The sequence below is a fragment of the Podarcis pityusensis genome (genome assembly GCF_964106645.2).
Source record: "Podarcis pityusensis genome assembly, chromosome: 11".
Taxonomy (NCBI): domain Eukaryota; kingdom Metazoa; phylum Chordata; class Lepidosauria; order Squamata; family Lacertidae; genus Podarcis; species Podarcis pityusensis.
In genome coordinates this window covers 36,430,466-36,451,314 of record NC_138036.1, presented here as the reverse complement: position 1 = coordinate 36,451,314, position 20,849 = coordinate 36,430,466, and the positions used below count along the sequence as shown (strand labels likewise).

The window sequence follows — 20,849 nt, the reverse complement described above, 5'->3', positions numbered from 1 at the left end:
GTATCCATTTTAGTAAAAAGCCTAGATTTCTGTCCCATGAAGAAATTAATTTTGTAGGTGGAGATGCATTGATGAGACTGAGACACATTAGTAGTTCACTAGGGAAAGTCTAAAATGCAATGAATATAAAACCATAAAAACAAACAGGGGCAGAAGGGGTTCAGATCTGAAGCTACAGTGGGAGAAAAATTAAAGCCTGATTCATGGAGTTGTGTATAGGGGATTGAAGATTAAAAACAACTCAACCCAGAGTAGTCTCTTCTACTCCAGTTCCTTCTACACTTTTGGTCAGTTTAAATTGCAAAGCTTGTCTTGGACTGTATTACATGTTTGAATACTACCTCATCTTTAAACAAAAAACCTCTCTTATCAGACAAAGCAAGTGCATCAAGGAAAACGGTTCAGCCCAGCCTTCCTCCTCATGTCCTTTTTTATGTTCAGGGAGATTTTCTTGTGGGATAGCATTCAAACATTCAATTTATCCAACTGCAGCCTGAAATGATGCTGTCCAGGTAGAGTTTTACCGCTTATATGACTGAATGAATAAACTGACTCTTTTTGAGGCTTTCTCTGGAACAAAGCAGTCTGCAACCGCATCACTTGTTAAAACTGTGACTGCCGCTTCTCTTCTGAGAAGCATGTCAGGAGGGGGCAATTTGCAGTAAAAAGGGGTAGAGAGTATGTTTCCTCACCTAGTTGGGGTTCCAGGTGCATGCTTATAATAAGATACTTTTGTTTTTATAAAGTGAAGGCAAGAGTTATGGCAGCACTACTTAGAGTCAACTGTGTGACCACTCTACAGTATGTGTTTAATGCCCATACTAGAGGCTACTGCCCTGCCCTGACTGAAGCATTTGGTAAACGGTGCTCTTTATTCACTTGGTGGAAGAGGGAGTAAAATAGCATTAAATATCTAGGTGCACAGGACTCAGTCACTTATAACCATTATATGAAACTCTCAATCAAATCAATGAGTTTCATGTAACATGCTTGGACTTAGAGGGAGTTGAGCTCAAAAACAAGTAACCACTATTATTGTCTGTTTTGACACTTGATTAGAAGTTAATGTGTGCATCTATGGAGATCACAGAGTTCTTCATATAGGAACTATGTCAATGGAGGAATTCAATCTGGTAAGGTCATCATTACATCAGGGCAAACATTTCAGCTTGCCAAAGGAATGACCCCCTCTTTCTTCCCCTGTGAGCTCATACAGGGCTTCTGCTCATTAGCTGAATTGTTCCTAGGGTTTTTTTTAAAGATAAATTTGGCAAATATTAGTTTCAACTTACATGGTCTAAGCTTTTCATGTATACATGTCCATTTTAATATAATGAAGTAAAAACAATATGAAGCTTACATTTGTCTTCTGCCAAATGCAGTACTTGTCATACTGTACAGGTATAAATAATGCTGTCAATATAAAATTAACTGGATGTCACATTTATTTTCCTAGTTTTGTTCTGACATCATGGAGGAACTTGACATGTTACTTCCCCTGGCTCTGGCATGCAGAGATGAGTCTCTCCAGGAAATTAGAGAAAACTTTGTAGAGGCCTGCTGCAAAGTAGCAACAGCTGTCCTGACAAGGTTGGAGGAGAGAAGTAAAGATGTCCCTTCCAGAGCTCCACTGCAGAACTTGTATACTATTCTCTCCACAGCAGTGCATGTCTATCAGCATTTTAATATGTATCAGCATCTAATGAGAGATACCACTAGAAAGTGAGTCTGTTGTATTGATTAAAACACCCATAAATACCAGTAAATCAAACAATTCCATTTCAGTGATACAACAAATATATTTAAAAGAAACAACTTAAAACAATGTGCTGTTTACTGCCAGTGCCTTGAATTTTTCTCTTTCTATCCTGGTTTACTATGATCTTGCATTCACTCTGTACACCACTGTAACTTCAAAGAAGCATCTAAAACTTTTGTGTAAGACAGAACAGTTCCATCCCTGTCTTTCTTCATCTAGACCTTTAAAATTATTCATGTAATCTGGACCACTTTGGGTTTCAAATTGTGTTTGAATGTTGTGGATGTGGTGAGTTTTATTTTCCTTGTATTTATATTGCTTTGGAATATGTGGTTTAATGTTTAATTTTGTATTTAAAGCTTTTTATACTCATTTATTATAAACTGCTCAGAAAACTTTTTGTCATGGAGCAACTTACAAATAATATTATGCACATGCGCGTGTGCGCGCACGCACACACAAATATGTATGTTACATATAAATCAGATTTGGGGAGAGGGTAATGTCATATCAGGGACGTGGGTGGCGCTGTGGTCTAAACCACTGAGCCCCTTGGGCTTGCCGATCAGAAGGTCAGCGGTTCGAATCCCCATGACAGGGTGAGCTCCCGTTGCTCGGTCCTAGCTCCTGCCAACCAAGCAGTTGCCAAAAGAAGTGCAAGTAGATAAATAGGTACCGCTCCGGCGGGAAGATAAATGGTGTTTCCGCGCACTGCTCTGGTTTTGCCAGAAGCAGCTTAGTCATGCTGGCCACATGACCTGGAAAAACTGTCTGCAGACAAACACCAGCTCTGTCGGCCTGTAAAGCGAGATGAGCTCCGCAACCCCAGAGTCATCTGCACCTGGACTTAACTGTCAAGGGTCCTTTACCTTTACCTTTACCTTTTTTTAATGTCCTGTCAATTCCCCCATACCACTTTAGTCAAATGCCATTTTATTACTCTCTTTGTCTTTTTCTCTCCTCTTCTGTTGTTACTCTTCCTTTTTCTCTGCTGCTCAAATAATTCACTTCTCTTGAAATTCAAACCATGTGATGTTCTTCTTCAGCAGCTTCTGCATTCAACACAAATTCACTTGATTCCCCCCCCCCTTTGAAGCTCTCCGTGGGCTTGACTTACTGTACCTTTCTGCCACAATTTTTCACCAGGTCCTTTCCTGTGGCCTTGACTTCTTCAGAAGGTTGTTCTGTCTCAAAACCCTTCTCCCTTTCTTCACCTTAGATTTGGAATTCCTTCCTGAGAGTTTCTTTTGCACCATCTTCTCTAAATTCCTCCTCCAAATTCACATTTTCAGTGTTGCCTTTCACTTAATCCACATCCCCAAATAAAACTAAGCCTAACTATGTGTAGTTGAAATAGCTGCTATTGAGTGCTTGAAAACCTTGCCTCGCTTATTTTTATCCCCTCCCCTTATTGTGTTGGGTTATAAATTGGATTATAAAGTTCCTCTGTTGTAGCAAGCTGTGGTGTTGGCATAGGCACCCCCTTTGCCACTGTATCTGAAATGTTGTGCTTTCAGGAAGGATTTTCTTGCCTCTTCCTCAGAACAAGACACTGAGGCAGAAAGAATAGGCAGTGCGTGTGGCCAGGGGAAGAGGAGAACAGCTCCACTGCTGGTGCAAAGAGGAGGATGGGGTGGTGGGAATAGAAGGCAAGGGGGTAGCAGCCGAACCACCACCCTGGTCAGAAGAGGCTAACCTTTCTTGTGCTAACCTTGATAATAGTATATATATTTATAATAATTGTATATGTATCAAACAGTTTGGTATTTTTCCTACCGGACCACTTTTTTAAATAAAAAGAACTATCCCTTAAGTATTGTTTAGAAGTACCACTTATACTTCTACATTGCATTTCAATAATAGTGATCCAATCATTTATATGCGCATTGTTTTAGCAGTAGATTGACGGTGCTGTTTGCCTAAGTAGTATAGTACACATTTGTAAAACAGTAGAAGTAGATTTTCAAAGAGCCTCTGTAACAAAGACCAGATTTTAACGTGAGTGTAGGTTTAGATTCAAGAATCAAGAGGAAATGAATGATTGATACTTAATAATCCAAACCATTTGTACAACTGTGGGTTGTTACCTCCTACTGCACTGGTCTTAAATCTTTCCTTCTTTGATCATTTGAACAGGCCTGTATTCCTAATGCCTCTCCAGCAATATCAGGAATTGATCAGTGTTCTTCAGTTTCAAATTACAAACTACTGCATCAGAATTTGTGCTACAACTATTTTACAGGATGCCGAGAGTCACTACTGGGATGACTACAAAGCTTTTTATGAGGTGTGATGTTAAGTTTACTAGCTTTTCCTTTTACACAAATGTTTCTTTCTTTTGTTTTCTTCCTGATTTGAAACATAGGTTCAATACTACCTGAAATCAAGGTTACATTTTAAGGTTGTTGATCTATAACAACTATGTGTGCATATGCCTCATTGAGTTCAATGGGCATTATGTGCATGCAGCAGTGGTCATGAATAAAGGCCAAGCTATAATATTATGTAATTACAAAACAATATCGAGTCCTTCTAGATGTTTACATTCTGGTATGAGTACATCTTTGTGTGTTTTTTAGTACTCTTCATTTTTAAAACAGATGAATTCATTATTGTCTTATCTACACTCCTGTTAAATGTCCCCAATTGGTTGAATCAAGTAACTTCCAAACTTTGTTCCAAACTACTGTGCCATAAAAGAACTGCAGTGTATTGCAAGAAAGTATATACATAAAATAACTATAGTTTACTGTGATCCCAAAATATGCTCCTGTAGAAGCAGCTGCCTGCTTCCTTTGAATGATTTGCTGCTTGGGAGCAGGGCTGGCCTGTAACATTTTGCCACTTGAGTAAAAATGCTCTGCCATGGTGGGTGTGCCCCACCACAGGTATAGCCCTACTGTGTTGCCATGCCCCCACATGGTGCACTCATGGCAGAGGCAGCAGCAGGACGCACCTGCAGAGCAGGAGGCAGCATGGGGGGCACCCACAGAGTGCAGTGGCAGTGTGCTCATCAGGCCCATATCTGCCCCCTGGGGCAACCACCTAATCTTGTTTCATGGGTGGGACAGCCCTGCTATCAAGGATTCATGACCAATCAACACTCACTGGAGCAATGAATTTTTCCATGGCTATGCACTGAGCTCAGTATTTGTTGGTGGATAAAATAATTAGCTAGCATGTGAAATGTAGTAATTCTGATATTGTCTTCTTTACAGAATATAAATATTTCAAAATGACAGTGAACCTTAATTTCAAACTCTGGATAGCTGAACCATAGTTAATTCCACAACCAAGGTGGGCAGTGGGGATTTGCACTCTAAAACAGATACAGTTTGCAGTAGCTTGTGGTGTGATGTGAAAACAATCTAGTGCAGTATCTCACCAACTAAATAGATGGAATACCTGCTTGGCTACCAACTGAAATAAAGCTTTTAATGAAACAAACATCTGCTGCAATCTCCAAAACGTATGTTTTCTAGTTGTCAAAAATAAAGTTGTCTATTTGTAGATAATACTGAGTGGCTTATGTAGTACTGCCCAGCTGCCTGTTTCTTGACATACAATTTAAATAAAAGCCCACATCTGTTTTATTGTATGAAGCTTGCAAAAATAGCAGATGTTTACCCATTCAGATACTTTGACATAACAACAAATAGCAAACAGGAAAAGGTTCCCTGTAAATCTCAATGAGGATTCTATTTATTACCAAGAATCTACTTTGATATGAAATAATATGAATAATTTAAATAAGAACAATATATATTCTGGTATATTGGAAGTTTCAGATACTAAATATCAAATAACTACATAAAACACAATGAACCGAGTATAGGATATATACCCAGTGGAACATATATTTAAATGTATTTTAAATACTTTAATAAATAAATAAATACTGAATTCAATTAAAACGGCTTCAAAATGGTTCGTAAATTATTAAATAGTTTCTAAGAAAAGTGATATCCAGCAAAGTCATACACAACGTAGATCAATTGAAATCAGTGTTCTTAAATTACTGAAGGTCACTTATTTCAGTGAGTCAACTCTGAGTATGATTAATATTGGCTATCACCCTATTTATTTATTTATTCATATTACTATTATTTTAACAATGTTTACTCATAATGCCTACTGATAATTTACTGCTATTGCAGCAAATGTTCAACAGTTAATGACTTTACCTGTATATTATAAAATGCATGATAAAACATTAATAAAATGTCCACATACAAATCATTTAATTTGATGCTAATCTTGGAAGCATTATTTGTAGAGCTCTTCACTGGTAAGGTTTTTTAAAAAAATAGTTATGCTTCATTATAGTGACCCATAATAATAGAACTTCATAGTATGTTGCATATCAGACAGGAAATTATAATAATCTCTGCTATATGAAAAAGAAATCTGCAGAGGCATAAAATTGTCACAGAGTTTAGACTGTTACTATATTTGTTTCTGGTATTGTTAAAATATAATAAAATAGCTAAAGGATCTTTAAAAAGAATTATAACAATGAATGAACATTTACATTCAGCAAGGAACACTGGGCGTATTTTCAACTCTTTGGCTGTATTTATAGGCTGTCGGATTATAATGTCTATAATCTATCAATGTAGGCAAATAAGTGTGTAAGTTAACTCATTCAGTTGGTCTGTAGGTACTTTCTCTTATATTGTGGTAGGAATAAGGCTCTCAGCAAGGATCCTCTAATTTTTTGCCACATGTACCTCCAAGGGGTACTTTAATTGTATGCCTATCTACTCAGAAGTAGTTCCCATTTTGTTCAATAGGGCTTGTTCCCAGGTAAGAATGTGTACAACTTCAGCCTGAGTTACCTGTGCTACATAAAACATAACTCAACTTGTAATGTGGATATAAATGCCCCATTTGGAAAACATCTACTTATGGCCTTCAGTGAAGAAGTTGGAGCACCTGGAGATGTATTAACTTGCTGGTGACAGCTGCATAGAAAGTTATTCTCAGTAGCAATTAAGAGTCTAACTAAGAGTAACTGCTTCATGGTTGGTCAGCCTTTTACAATGGGATTTGCCCTTGATCACAGCAGAGATGGTGAGTAGTTGTACACAATTTCGTAAATTAGTAACTACACAGTATAGCATGCTTATCCAAAATAGGTTTGGGGAAGGTAAGTTTATGGTAGGTCAAATGTTTGTGGTTTTGGAAGAAAACTGCTTTCCCAGCTGAAACAAGACCTGAGTTGTTTTTGGGAGGGGAAATATGTTTTGCATCTTGCAAGGTTTCTGGTCTGGTTATTCAGCAGTTCATACTTTTCAACTATTTCCTCTCGGCCTGAATGGATTAGATTCACTGAATCCAACCTGACATTCAGGAAGATGGGTTTCTATTGTTTAACATTTGTTGGTTTTGCCAGGGGGAAAGATGCTCATTCTCCATCCAGATGTGGCATTATTTCTGCTGTGCTCTTCATCATGATCTATGGACTGTTCTACCCCCTGTGCTAGCCCAGGAGATTTTAACAGAAGTGCTGGAGGAATCCTTGGCACTCCTGGCTTGCAGATATTTTCAGGCCCAGCCCAGTTACAAGAGAACACCGCAGATAAGGTAATGATTGATTTGAATTTTGCGCTGTGGGTGATGTGAATGTATTATTATTGTTTCCTGTTCTGCTTATTAAAGACAATACAAGCTAACAAAACTATACAATTTAACAAGCAATGAATATAAAAACGTTTTTATTAAAAGCCTGTTGAAATAAATCCATTTAAAGTTTTGTCTAAAGCACAAGACTGAGGAAGTCATCCAATCGTTTATAGAAGGTTAATTTTGTTTTATGCCTAAGCATATGTTTTATGCCTGAACTTTTTACTCTGTGAATGTTAAGTAAACTCTTCTGCATTCAAATGTAACAATACAACCATGGCTTAGGGATACACAAACAAGCTACAGTGAGCATTTGGCTTGCAAACGCATGCCTCCATTTTTCTCTGGTGTAGCTGTGATGAGATTAGAAGCATCTGCTTCTGTTTTAGGTTAACATGGCATACAAACCTGAACTAGGGGATCACCACATTTTTTGGCCTGTGGATACATTTGGACTTTTTGGTGAGAACTATGGGCCATGTCCCCTCTGGCAATTTCTCTCCACTTTCCCCACAGAGGTACAGAAAGTGACTGCGCGCGCACCCCCCCCCCCACCTATACATATTCTTTGCTTTTCCAAGTAATCTAAGTAAAAGTTGGATCCAGTAGATCCAACTTAAGAAACCCGTGGAGTTGAAAGAGGAAGTATGAAAAATCATCACTCTCCTGCAGCTCTCTGTACTTCTCAAGGGAGAAGAAGGTTACCAGCTTAAACCACCTCATGACCAAGGGATAGTGAGTAGAAGGGGTGGCTGAGAGGCTTCATGAGTCCTTCAAGGGAAAATTTCAGAGCTGCCGTTGCTTCTCTTCTATAGGCACCTCATTAGCAACCTCTCTCCTAAACTGTGGTTTATTGAAACAAGTTAGCTTGATTTAAAATACTATAGTTGAGACATCAAGTTTGTCCAAGGTTATGTGCGTACTGTAAATCAGAAGCTCTGCTGGAGCCCATGGTTTGCTGTGAATTGTTCTAAAAACAATATAATATCTCCCTGGAAACTTGTTTTTCATGCATGAAAAAGTGCTTTTTCTTGTCCTAGCTGTAGTTGCGTATCTTTTCAGTGTTCACCAAAATTGTATGCCTTTGATCATTCATACTGCAGCTTTTAACCTTTAAATTCAATATGCGATATGTTTCCAAGGTTAGTTGTGGGCATGATATTCATCAAGGAGATGATAAAAACGGCTAATGACAGGAAGCAACTAGCAATGGAAGTAAAAGCTACAAAATAAATATATATAGTGCAATATACAAAGCTTTATTTTTACAGAAAAATAATAACATGGTAGACTGAAGCCAAAGCAGAGCAGATCCATCCTTCAAATGTCACATATTTTCCAACATCTAGGTACAAACTACAAAGGAACTTATTTTTCAAAATGTTGCTTGTGTGTATAACCTCATTATACAGAGGATTTATAGATTTCAGTATATATGAAAATACTTAGACTATTGTCTGTAAGCATACATAAAGAATGGAAACACCCTAGTGATTTCTAGATTTAATTTTCTTTATAATTAAGAAGAATTAGAACATACATACTCTATTGTGTAGCAGAGCAGGCTTTTAATATTAATTCTGGAATTAGAAGTATGATCAAATTCAGCTGCTAGAGTATTTGAGTCCTGATCTGTTTCTGCTGTTCTCTGCAGATTCTGTACTTTATTTGCTTTTTGTTGAAATCATGACAATTGATTCATTCTTCTTGAAAATCTGATAGGCAGATGTATACATTGTTTGGATAGCAATCCTGCCCTATTACAATCAAAATGTGAGCTTTGTCATTAATGCCAGTGGGATGTAGGTTGTATCCATAGTCTTTGCAATCCCTTTTTACAACTCACTGTTCCTTCTTTGTCATGCCAAAGACATTTACAGTGCCACGTTAACTGGTAGCTATGTAACTCTTAAACAGCTTCTGGCATATACTAGTTATCATAATATAGCATGTTCATAAAAAAGCAAGAAAGTAATAATAGAGGAACCATAGTGAAACAATGGGAGATGGGGCAAGTGGCAAAGAAATCTTGGGAGAAAAGAGCGGGTACTCGGAAAGCACATCTGGAGCCCATGATGAAAAATCAATATAAAATGGAACTTGTATACTAAAGGAATGGGGAAAGAGCACCAGTTTCCAAAACTCTTTATATAAAATTGTGCCATGAATATTTAAACTAATGTCTTCCTTTTGCGGGTGGCGCTGTGGGTTAAACCACAGAACCTAGGACTTGCTGATCAGAAGGTTGGTGGTTCGAATCCCCGCAACGGGGTGAGCTCCCATTGCTCGGTCCCTGCTCCTGCCAACCTAGCAGTTCGAAAGCACGTCAAAGTGCAAGTAGATAAATAGGTACCGCTCCGGCGGGAAGGTAAACGGCGTTTCCGTGCGCTGCTCTGGTTCACCAGAAGTGGCTAAGTCATGCTGGCCACATGACCCGGAAGCTGTACACCGGCTCCCTCGGCCAATAAAGCGAGATGAGCGCCGCAACCCCAGAGTCGGTCACGACTGGACCTAATGGTCAGGGGTCCCTTTACCTTTACCTTCCTTTTTGGAAAAGAAAATATGTGTGTCTAAATATTATAAAGCAAACAATCAAATGAATATATAAATTATTTAAAATGTATTCCACTCATATTCAGTATTGTTTCTGAAATTTGTTAAGAACCGGGGATAAAAAGCTCTGAAGAAAACAGAAAAAGAACATATTCAATTTTCATTTTATAACAGGTGTAAGGAACAGAGAAATTAAAATATATTTAGTTGTAATGTTTTATTTGGTGTATTCAGAATTGGATAAAATTGCAAATTTTAGCAAATTATAATCCTAGCTTGCACATGTATAACAGTGCAAGTGGTGAATTCCTTCCTCATTCATATCTATGGAGGGAGCTAATCCACAGATAATCTTCATTTCTTGAAATCAATGGGGAAAGTGAAACATGAGAGCTCTGTGTATACTTTGGTAATGTTGTACCAGGGACAAGATTGTATTATTATTACTTAAAATTCCTGATGATTTTAAATAATGTAAAAGAGATCATTTGTATATAAAATCCTTTCTGCATTGTAGCAGATTACTTGATTGAATGTGTTGAATTGCATGCCTCGATTGATTTCAGGGTTTTTGCTTTGTCTCTTACAGAATAGATGTTATAGCAATTCTGATGACCTGTGAAAGCATGCTGTGGTCAGTTTGCAGTTCTGTGCAAGAACTGTTGTTCCCACAAAAAGACAGAAATCGTCGTATTTATAAAATACACAAGTATTGCAACAATTTACTTGCAGCAGCTGTCTTTTTAACTGCACCATTGGAGAACCTGTATAAGTAAGTGTGATGTAATATTTTAAGACAAACAGACATTTATCCTATAGAAGGAGTAACAATCGTCTATCTTTGTGTAATGGCTGGATTCCAGTATGGTAATGATGCACCAAAATCTAAACATTGGTTTCAACTGTGGCTGGGAAGCGGCGCTTGAATGTACATTATTTTACCCTGCAGCAGATTTGTTTGAGGAAAATGGTGTCATTAGAATCTGGTAAACTTGAAACCAGTCTATATTCAGTACTCTCAAGGCTGCAATCCTAAACATGCATACTAGGGAGTAGTTGAACACAGAGAGACTACTTCCAAATACACATGCATAAGATTGCATTGTTAAGAATTTGATAATAATAGCAAAGCCTCTAGCAATATCTAACTCTACTGCCTGCTTGGTCACATTCACACCATACATTTAAAGCACATGGCTTCTTCCAAAGAATCATGGGAACTGCAATTTGTACAGAGTGTTGGAAATTGTAGCTCTGTGAGAGGTAAACTACATTTCCCAGGATTTTTTGTGGGAAGCCATGTGCTTTAAATGTATGATGTGGATGTGACCGAGGGTGGGGCTGGGGCTGGGGCTAAGCCGTCAGGAGGGCTGAAGCTCATTGCCCAAAACTCTGGAGAACTCCTGCCAGTCAGAATACAGAGCTAGATGGGCTTAGCATCCTGTGTTCCTAAGGGCCTTTGATCTGTTCAAATCCTAACAGGAGCAGGCCAGATGAAAGACTGAGGGAAGAAAAATATTTTTAAAAGTCATCGACCTAGAAGATAAAGGTTGATCCTAGACCAGGCATAGGCAAACTCGGCCCTCCAGATGTTTTGGGACTACAACTCCCTTCATCCCAAGCTAACAGGACCAGTGGTCAGGGATGATGGGAGTTGTAGTACCAAAACAGCTGGAGGACCAGAGTTTGCCTATGCCTGTCCTAGACAATGAGAAGAGGACAAGGAAAGAGGCAGGAATTTGAGGGGGGAAAGGGTAAGTGGGAGAAAGAATAAGCACATAACCAGAAGTCCCGAATGGAAGGCACATGATGAAATGTACACATGACCAAAAGCCCCCAAACTGAGGAAGGCTGTTAATGAACTACAATATAACTAAACAGTATAGTATCAAGATTGTTCTTTTTTTAAAAAGGGGACTTCAAGTTTGTAACCTGTTTTGAGTCTATTATGTTAGGTGGAAGGTGAGATGCAAACTGAGATCTTTTAAATACATTAATAAAAACAAATCTCTCGGTTTATCTCGTAGCTTTGTGATACTTCTCAGTATAACTTCATAACATTGGAGGGAGCAGGCACGCTGATTTTAATTCAAAACACACTAAGAAAAGGAACCATATTTCTTTGTGCAATTCTAACTGCTGTCATCTACTAAACTCCATATTTTAGCTGTTGGGAAGAATATTTTTTCTTCCAACTCTTTGTGCATTCGTGTCCTGATACATAGCCCTTTGAGACTGTAAACAAAATAACACAACATGGCTATTTCTAAGCTTAAATCCAGAGGGTTTTTACATATTGTATCCAAGGAAAATCACAACAAACTTATTATTGATCAAGCAACAGTTGTACATCTAACATTCCATAAACACATGCTAGTGATAGCTATCTGTGTTTCCTTGGAGAACTGAAACCTGCTTTGCAATCAATAAACTACATCAAGTAAGTGACACACACAACTCAAGACTATCTGTCCTGAAGCCCTTCAAAATATAGAATTCTTTCTATTCTTTCAAATAAGAATTTGTGGTTTTTTTGTTTGTTTGTTTTCAAATTGTATATTTTAATACATGAAGGCAATAAACAAAATAGAGAAAGTGATATCTGCTATTCCTGAAAAAATTGAAATGTGTTCACTAAGGTTCCTACAGGTTGAAAAGTAGCTCATCTTTGAAAACAAGATTTATTTAACTGACATGCTAGCTCAGGCCATATATAGAATATAGCTATTTTGAATTGTTTCCTATGAGTCACATACCATTCTTTCCTAACACTGATATAAATATTTTTGACTTGCAATTTTAAACAAAACCTCCTTCTCTTTCTTGCCAATCCACATTTTTTTCCTGGCCTTTGTTCCCACCCACCATTTTGTTTGGTCATTTCCCTTGCTGTTCATCCTCCCTTCTTTTTGGCCTATGGATTGTTTCTCTTTCCTCCCTTATCCATCTCTGACTTGGTGGGGGAGATGTGTGGAGGCAGGTAGTCCCCATTCTTCGGGGCTTGGTTTGCTGCTTTTCCAGCCACAGAACTTAATCCACCATACCCATATACCACTGCATGTGTTGACAGCAAGACCTGATACATTTTCAACTACGACAGCAGATTTTTCTTCAAAGGATGTTCCCAATCAGCCCTGGTTTTCATTACAGCAAGCCTGATGCTTCTGTGCTCTGTCAGTCCTCTGCCTTAACTGCCCAAATGGCTATAGCCCCTAAAATTCTCAGGACACACACACCCCATGCCCCCCCAAACCCAAAAGAAAACCACTTCAGCTACTGCAGCAGTTGCTGATGCAATTAGTACCAAGGCAGTGCTGGATCAGCCGCCACACAGGGTGCAGTATATGGGACATGAAAAATCTACCAGCAGCAGTGCCTATCTCCCTTTCCCTGTTCTTTGACTGATCACTGCACGGAAGAGACAGTGATCGGGATCTGATGGATGAATGGGAGCCAGAGTGGCAGAATTGTTTAACTCTTCCCAGCAATTCTCTGAGAAGGAGTCTTGCAGCTGCCCTGTTCATGCCTTTGGCTTTCAGTACTACTACTGTTGACTTGACACAGGCATCACTTACCTCCTCAAACAGGTTCAACTGGCTTTTATTCCCAGCCAAAGTGTTTTTTAAAGAGGGCATCCCTATATGTCCTCCTGTGGTGCATCGTTTTCATTCGTGGAACTTAAAGAAGGTTCTGCAGACTCTCGTGTTCAAACCATTCCAAACTGTTCCACTCCACGTCCTTTCTCATAAGGTCCTCTTTTTGGTGGCCATCACATCAACATGGCTTATTTTGGAATTGAGTGCCTTATGCATATTCCTGAAAGACTGTGTGGAAAGACTGTGATTCTTTGTATGGATCTATCATTCATGCCTAAGGCAAATACAAGTTTTTACTACAACCAGAACCTCCTTCTGGCCTAACCGGATTCATCCCTTAGAGAAGGCCTGACACATAGTGGATCATCTACTGGGTGCTTAAAGTCTGTATCAGCCAGACTAAGGACTTCAGGTTGACAGAGGTGTTGTTTCTTCCTTTCCACCCTCTTGGGGTAAGAAAAGCTAGCATGCTGGCTGAGGGTATGTATCATCTTGGCTTATGACTCTCTCAAGCTGCCTGCCCTGCAGAATATCACAACCCATTCCACAAGGTCTGCTTTTACTATGCCAACATTTGCCATCAATGATCTTTTTATTGGCATCCACAGAGCTGGCACTTGGTCCACACCAAAAACTTTGGATAAACATTATAAACTGGACTTCTATGAATCTGCTGGCGCCTCTTTTTGAAAATGGGTTTTGCAGCAAGTGGTTCTGTAGACTTAGGTGTCCTGGAATTGCCTGTATTACTGGGACTCCTTTGGTACATCCCACCTGCTGTACTGTCATTCAGGGAAAAGCACCTTCCAGGGGAGACCAAGAGTTCCTTCTGGTTCTTGGCTTTAGTGTAGGTAAAGCCAACAGTGTTGAAATGAGCAGCTTATATGTGCCAGTGAATGTAATTATCTGAGACACCCATCTGCAAGTATCATGGAAGTATTGCCTGAAGTTGGAATCAACCTTGACATCATTGGAGTGTCAAACATTCCTGAAAATTCATTCTGGCGGTTAATAAATGATTATGACTGCAATCCACAACAATTCAATTTTGCTGTCAATTTTAATAGGAACCTATGTTACCTGATCAGTTTTATTGCCAATATGTTGTATTCCATTAAAAAATAAAAGAGTCCCATCTTTTTATTTAAAAATCTCATAGAACGCTCAGTTATCCTAATTCGTTTTAATGCTATCAGCGTATAAATGCTGCTTTTCATAATCTTTGCAGACACTCAAATTCTAAAGGAATTTAAATGAATTTAATGTTTATACTATTCACATATTCTTGGTACAAAGTAAGTCCAGTAAAAAGCATATTGATGAATAAGTCAAGGTGTACCAAACTATCTCAGCTGTCTCCAGTATTAATTTCCAGTTTATTTTCCAAAATCAAATTATTTAAATTCTATAAAGCAACAGTGTTGGGAATTCATCATTTATGCATCTCATCATTTCACACTAGCACTGAGATTTACAAAATCAGTTCTCACCTTGTCATACGCTACAGGAGAATAGCACAACTCAGACATGGAATATTGCTCTTGTATCAAATACTTTCACAGATGCTTTCCCCAGCTTTTGAGACAAGAGGCAGCTGCTATAGGATATTTTATACATAAAGAACATTTCCTAATAGCTGTGGTTATGCACTAATGATTAAAGTAAGAAATTTAAGCTGAATATATTTGTCTGTTAGTAGTATTTTCATTACTAGTAATGGACAGTGGGGGCAACCAGGTTATTCACTGGTGTTTAGGCTGCATATCCATTTGAAAATTACTTTAGAAAAATGTCTGGAATGTGTCCCAATGAAGACAGGGGGGCATTCAGTATCCTTCAGTTTATCACCTTCCATCTAGCCAGGGGTCAGAGCACTCTTATTGTTTTTCCTTTTTTGAGACAATGGCCCCATAATCTCCAAGATGGGTCATGCTTCATAGCCAAGAATCAGTTCCACATTTAAAGGTTAGCGCCACCACCTAGAATCATACAAAGAACCAGGAATCAGTGCAGTTGTTTAAGCATTGACAAAATGCGTTCCCAATGACCAGTCTCAGTTAGTAGCCCAGCATCTGCATTTTGATTTACTTGTACTTTATCTGCAATGTTGTCTGCATTCTTCAAAGTAGTCTAATCTGCCAGACTATTTTGTCCAGGACAAGTTACTGCTAGGGCACCAGCTGAAGTTAATGAAAGGCGCCTTGGACTACTAAGGTCGCTTGGGCCTCTAGTGACAAAGTTGGATCTTTGAACACTTCTTGACTGTGGACTTGATCCTTTGGGGGTGCCACCTACTCAGAACCCCACTTCGCTGGACAGATTACCTACTCACAAACAGTACTTTCATTTTGCGTGGCTTGAGCTTTTGTTCATTGGTTCTTATCCAGTCCATTACTGTTCTCAGATAGTGATTTTAACACCACCAAAGGTCAGATATAAAGGAGAAGTATTGTTTCTTCACTTTCATCACAGTCACGGTGAGGCTCAGTAATAGGTCTTAACTGTGTTGGGTCACCACACAGTAGTTTCCTGCAACTTTCATTACAGCTATTCTGCTTCCTACATCACACTTCCCAACACACCAGTAAACCAAGGAATTAAACAAGCTTTACCTGATGAAGGCGATGTCAGTCACCTCACAAAATGCCTACAGTATCACCTGGCATTTTGGCTAGAAATTTATCAAAGTCCACCACCCCTGCAGAGAGAAGTGGTTGCTGCCAGTCTGAACCTTAGCAAAAAGTGAAATGACCATGAGAAGAGAGACCAAGAGAAATCCTCCACAACCAGATAGCCATCTTCTGCCACAGTTGAGAAGGTGGCCTCCCACATTCATTTGACTGATGACATGCTGAGAGAATGTATGGTTGTCATGGCAGTCATGAACCTCTGAGCCTCACTATGCAAGGCAGACAAGAACCACAAGCCTAGTAAGTGCTGCTGGGCTAGAAGCTGGCATGCAGAGAGATGCTCACTGCTGTAAGCATACTCAAAAAAAGTTTTTTAAGATCAACAGAAGTTGCAGAAAAATACCTCCTTAGTTTGCAAGGGAGCAAATGGCTATAAAATGTTTATTTGTGGCCACTGAACTATCCTGTGTTGGGACATGGAACAAAGCAGAAAGAATATTAAGTGTAAAGGCTACACAATAGCCCAGCTCTAGAGAATACCAGTCTCTGTGGAGCAACAGCAGGAGAGGGTTGTTACTGTCTGTCATTCTCTGACTAGTAGAAACAGGAATATATTAAAATGTAAATCATAGCTTAAATCTGAGCAGAAAATTTTTATATTGTACTTTGACTTGAATCCTAAGAACAGCAAGTGGAGTGTTGCTTGTGCAACAAGGCTTTCCCGCCACTGTTGTGGGTTTGGAGACACTATATTCCACCCTGTTCAGCAACTGTAATTTTTAAAAACTATTTTTAACTTGCATTTTAAATTATTGTAACCCACATCCTGGGACGTCCTGGTAAAGGGCAGATAATAATAATAATGTGTGAACAGTGACTGTGACTTGAAATTGGAGACCCCCTTGTGTTGAACTGAAAAACCTTCTATAAGTAGCTCATTGATTCCAAGCCAAATACTTGTTTGCTGTTCAAAAGCTGTTAAAGAAGTATGATTATTGAACTACTTCTACTTGAACTACTTGTATTTTTCAGGACATTTCATAGTAGTGTTGGTGATCCATTGCCCTCAGATTTTTTGGAGCCTACTGTTGACCAACCATTACGCTGGTTATCTGGCATCACAGAATTTTCCCCTTCTTTACTGAAGTAAGTATCTGTATATTAAAATGTAGATAATAAACTGAGATATAATCTATTGATTTCTCAGTTCAACGTTATTTATTTAATTTTAATTTTAGCCTGCCCTTCACCAAATGAGCGTGTTACAGGAATATCATAAATAAAATAAGTTAAAATCATAAAATAAAACCACAGAAATGACAGTATCAGAATAACAGAGAAACTGTTCAAGTCACTTGCAATAGACTAATATACAGATATCAAATATAGTTTCTTCATACTAGTTTTCTCACACAGATTCCATGTGGGGGCTGTGTAGACTTAATGTATAGACTATACATTTTTTTTGCCCAGCTGATGGGATCTGAAATGAGCCACACTTCCTCATCCAGATGCTCCACTCTCTGATACAAATTTCCTCTATTGCTTTTCTAATGGGGCGCTGACCATAAACATGGTTTTAAGCTGCTTTGCGATTTCTGCTTTTGTTTACCATGTTTGAGACTGATGGTAAGAATGTGGGCCAAATAGTGAGCAATTGTGCTCACACATTCCCCAGCCCACGTACCCAGGGCTAAACTACAGGCATCTTATATTTACACCAGCTTCCAATTCAAACTATTTTAGTGTGATGGTAATTGTTGTTGAAGAATGGGTAGTTCTTCTTTAGCAGTATCTAATTATTTTAACATTGATGTTTGATTATAGACATAATCTGTTGCTTTAGTAATATATAAATGTGCTGTTCTTGACAATAAAATAACTCAATCTAAGTTTTTCTTTCCTGTTTAACTATTTTGACTTTAAATTTTGAGTATTACATGAAACTTTATTTGTATCTGGAAAAAGTAGTAACTTTGGGCATTAGAAAAGCTAGATAATTCTACAAAACTAAACTTCATTTGAACAACTAATTTGTTCGTATTTGGTATTTTTAGAATTTGTTGCATGTTTGGAAGCAATGCATAATTTCCTTGCCATTTCAGTAAGTGTAATGACAATTTACATATGAAGCATATGCCATCAGTTGTACTGTCATTCTTTTTCTAACTTTGGACCAAAATCCCTCCCACGCCCGTTTTAGCAGGCTATCTATGCTCCCCACAGAATTTGTATCCTTTCTCAGTAACCTGCGTATTTAAATAAATGCTATGATTTTTAATACTTATTCTGAAAAAGTAAATCTTTAGCTTCTGCTACATTTAATGACTATGTCTTTAATTGCAACATGCCATATTTTTCCATGTATAACACACCCCCATATATAAGACAACCCCTATTTTTCTGAACCCCAAATTGAGTCAGAGCCTGAACCTGAGACCAGCCTCCCCATGCCAGAGCCTGAACCTGAGACCAGGCCACTTGCACCTGAACCCGGGCTGCCTGTGTCAGAGCCCAAACCCGAATCCAAGTCCAGACCACCCACACCAGAGCCCACACCCAAGCCTAGGCTGCCCGCCACAAAGCCCAAGCCCAAACACCTGTACATTCACCATCCTTGTATAAGATGACCCCCCCCCAATTTTTGACTAATTTTTAAAAGCAAAAAACATTGTCTTATACACAGAAAATTACGGTAGCTTTTTCTACCATTCAATATATTAATACAGAAAAAATAAGAGGAAATTGCACTTCAGTTTATTAATGTCCAGTGTGAATGGAGGTTCTTTAGAGGCAACTATAAAACAAATATATAGTCAGTATATCTGTGTAAACCCGGTTACAGAAATAATCATAGCTCCATTCAGATGTCAAGTGTCTTGTAGAATTGGAATCATATGAGGGGTAGAACAGGGGCCACACTTTCTGTCCCCATCCACTCCATCAGGTCCCTGTCAGTTGGCCTTGCTGCCCTCTGTAAGGCCTATTCTTTATGGGTGTGCTCCTCGTGTAATTGAAAACCCTAAATCTTGTAAAAAGACTACTCAAATAGTGCATGCTTCCCACTTCAGGCCTTTTCGAATGCACAGAGGAAGAGGGAGCAGATTGTTAGGGATTCAACAAAGGGCCCTGTGAACATTGACACATTTCTAATCATGTATGACCTAGAATACTCTGATAAGGTTCATGTCTTTATCATTACACATTAGTCAATATTGCATGAATAATGTGTTGAAGCTTATAAAATAAGACTAAGTAAACAGTATAAATGTTTTGACATGAGAAAGAGCCCCATTGCACAAATGGACTTCAGTTTGTGTAATGCTGGAATCAATCCTTTAGATTAGATGTTAAGCTTCCTGTAATGTAACTCAAAGTAGGATTGAAAAAAATTTGATGTTGATGATATGCGTACTTAGTTATTTACTATTTTTAATTCCCTTTGTTGTCCAAGAATGTCAAGACAGCATACATTGTTCTCCTCACCCCTGTTCTATTTGCACAGCAATCCCGTGAATTAGGCTGAGAGTGTGTGACTGGTCCAAGGTCATCTAGCCAGCTCTGTGACTGAGGATTTTAAGCTGGCCTCCCTGATCCTAGTCCAGCACCCTAACCACTACATGACACGACACGACATGACACTGTAAACCACTTTGATATTTTCATGATATAGCAGTATATACATATTTTCATAACTATTTAAATAAATAAATAAATAAATAAATAAATAAATGCATCTTTAGTTAATAAGAAATGATTTTCCATGCATGTTCATGCTGATTTAGTGGCTGAATGCCCAATTTTAAGCTTTGGTGAATGTGCATAAAAGGAGGAGGTTGAATTACAGGGCTATACCCTGATTGCTGGTGCTGCAGTTTCCATTGGCATTGCCGTGCTAGTCATTTCCTCCTACCTCCAATACAGCTTAGTGGTACCATATAAAAGCATCCATATATTGCTGGAAAGGATATGAAAAAGTGGTAAGTTTGCCAACAGCTCCTGGATGAGCTGGCCTCCCAATTGTAGTAGATTTGTAGAGGTAGATGCAAACCATCACTTGTTCTTTTCTTAATACCAAATTAAACATTTATATGTGTCATATTTTATATATAGTTCACCTTTTCCTCTTTACGTGGCTAGCCTTGTGTTCACAGCTACATGAGCTTGTAAGATGAGAGAACATATGCTTCTCCATATGTCCAATATAAAACTTTTCAGTGCATTTACTAGTGTTAGTATAGTGGCTTCGGGGAATGTCTGTAATACTCTTATTTTCCCTCTGAGTGAATCACATCAACTGTGCATTTCAATTTGCATGATGCTCTAAGAGCCAAGAATTGGCAAATACTGAAAAGCAATAACATCCCATCTGGTCAATGATAGTTGAGCTTTACCTCAATATTCCATAAGTCACTTTAGATATTACTTTAAATACTTAACTGTCCAAAGGCCTTCTTTTTCTTATGTTTAGAAATTGAAGGGAAGTGTTGATTTAATTTGTATAGTTAGATACCTAATTACGTAGCATGGTAATGGTAGCATGGTGAAAAGAGCTATGATTTCCTGAACATTATCTGAATACATAGAAATGTTGGGAAATGGAGTAGGGAACTGGGCTAATATGAAGCCTTTGTACTTAATATATAATCCATAGAATCATAGAACTTCCATAGAGTTGGAAGGGAC

The 20,849-nt window shown here is 38.5% G+C and overlaps 1 protein-coding gene across 5 annotated transcripts in view; it reads left to right on the top strand.

Annotated features, from left to right (window-relative positions):
- The window catches only part of KIAA0825, a 195,725-nt gene that overhangs the window by 50,476 nt on the left and 124,400 nt on the right, over positions 1-20,849 (top strand). For all 5 annotated transcript variants that reach the window (XM_080972312.1, XM_080972311.1, XM_080972313.1 and 2 more), the window contains exons 9-13: positions 1,457-1,722; positions 3,896-4,046; positions 7,155-7,345; positions 10,527-10,709; positions 17,196-17,309. In XM_080972312.1, the coding sequence (XP_080828438.1) occupies positions 1,457-1,722; positions 3,896-4,046; positions 7,155-7,345; positions 10,527-10,709; positions 17,196-17,309 (905 nt within the window). The remainder of the gene's footprint in view (positions 1-1,456; positions 1,723-3,895; positions 4,047-7,154; positions 7,346-10,526; positions 10,710-17,195; positions 17,310-20,849) is intronic.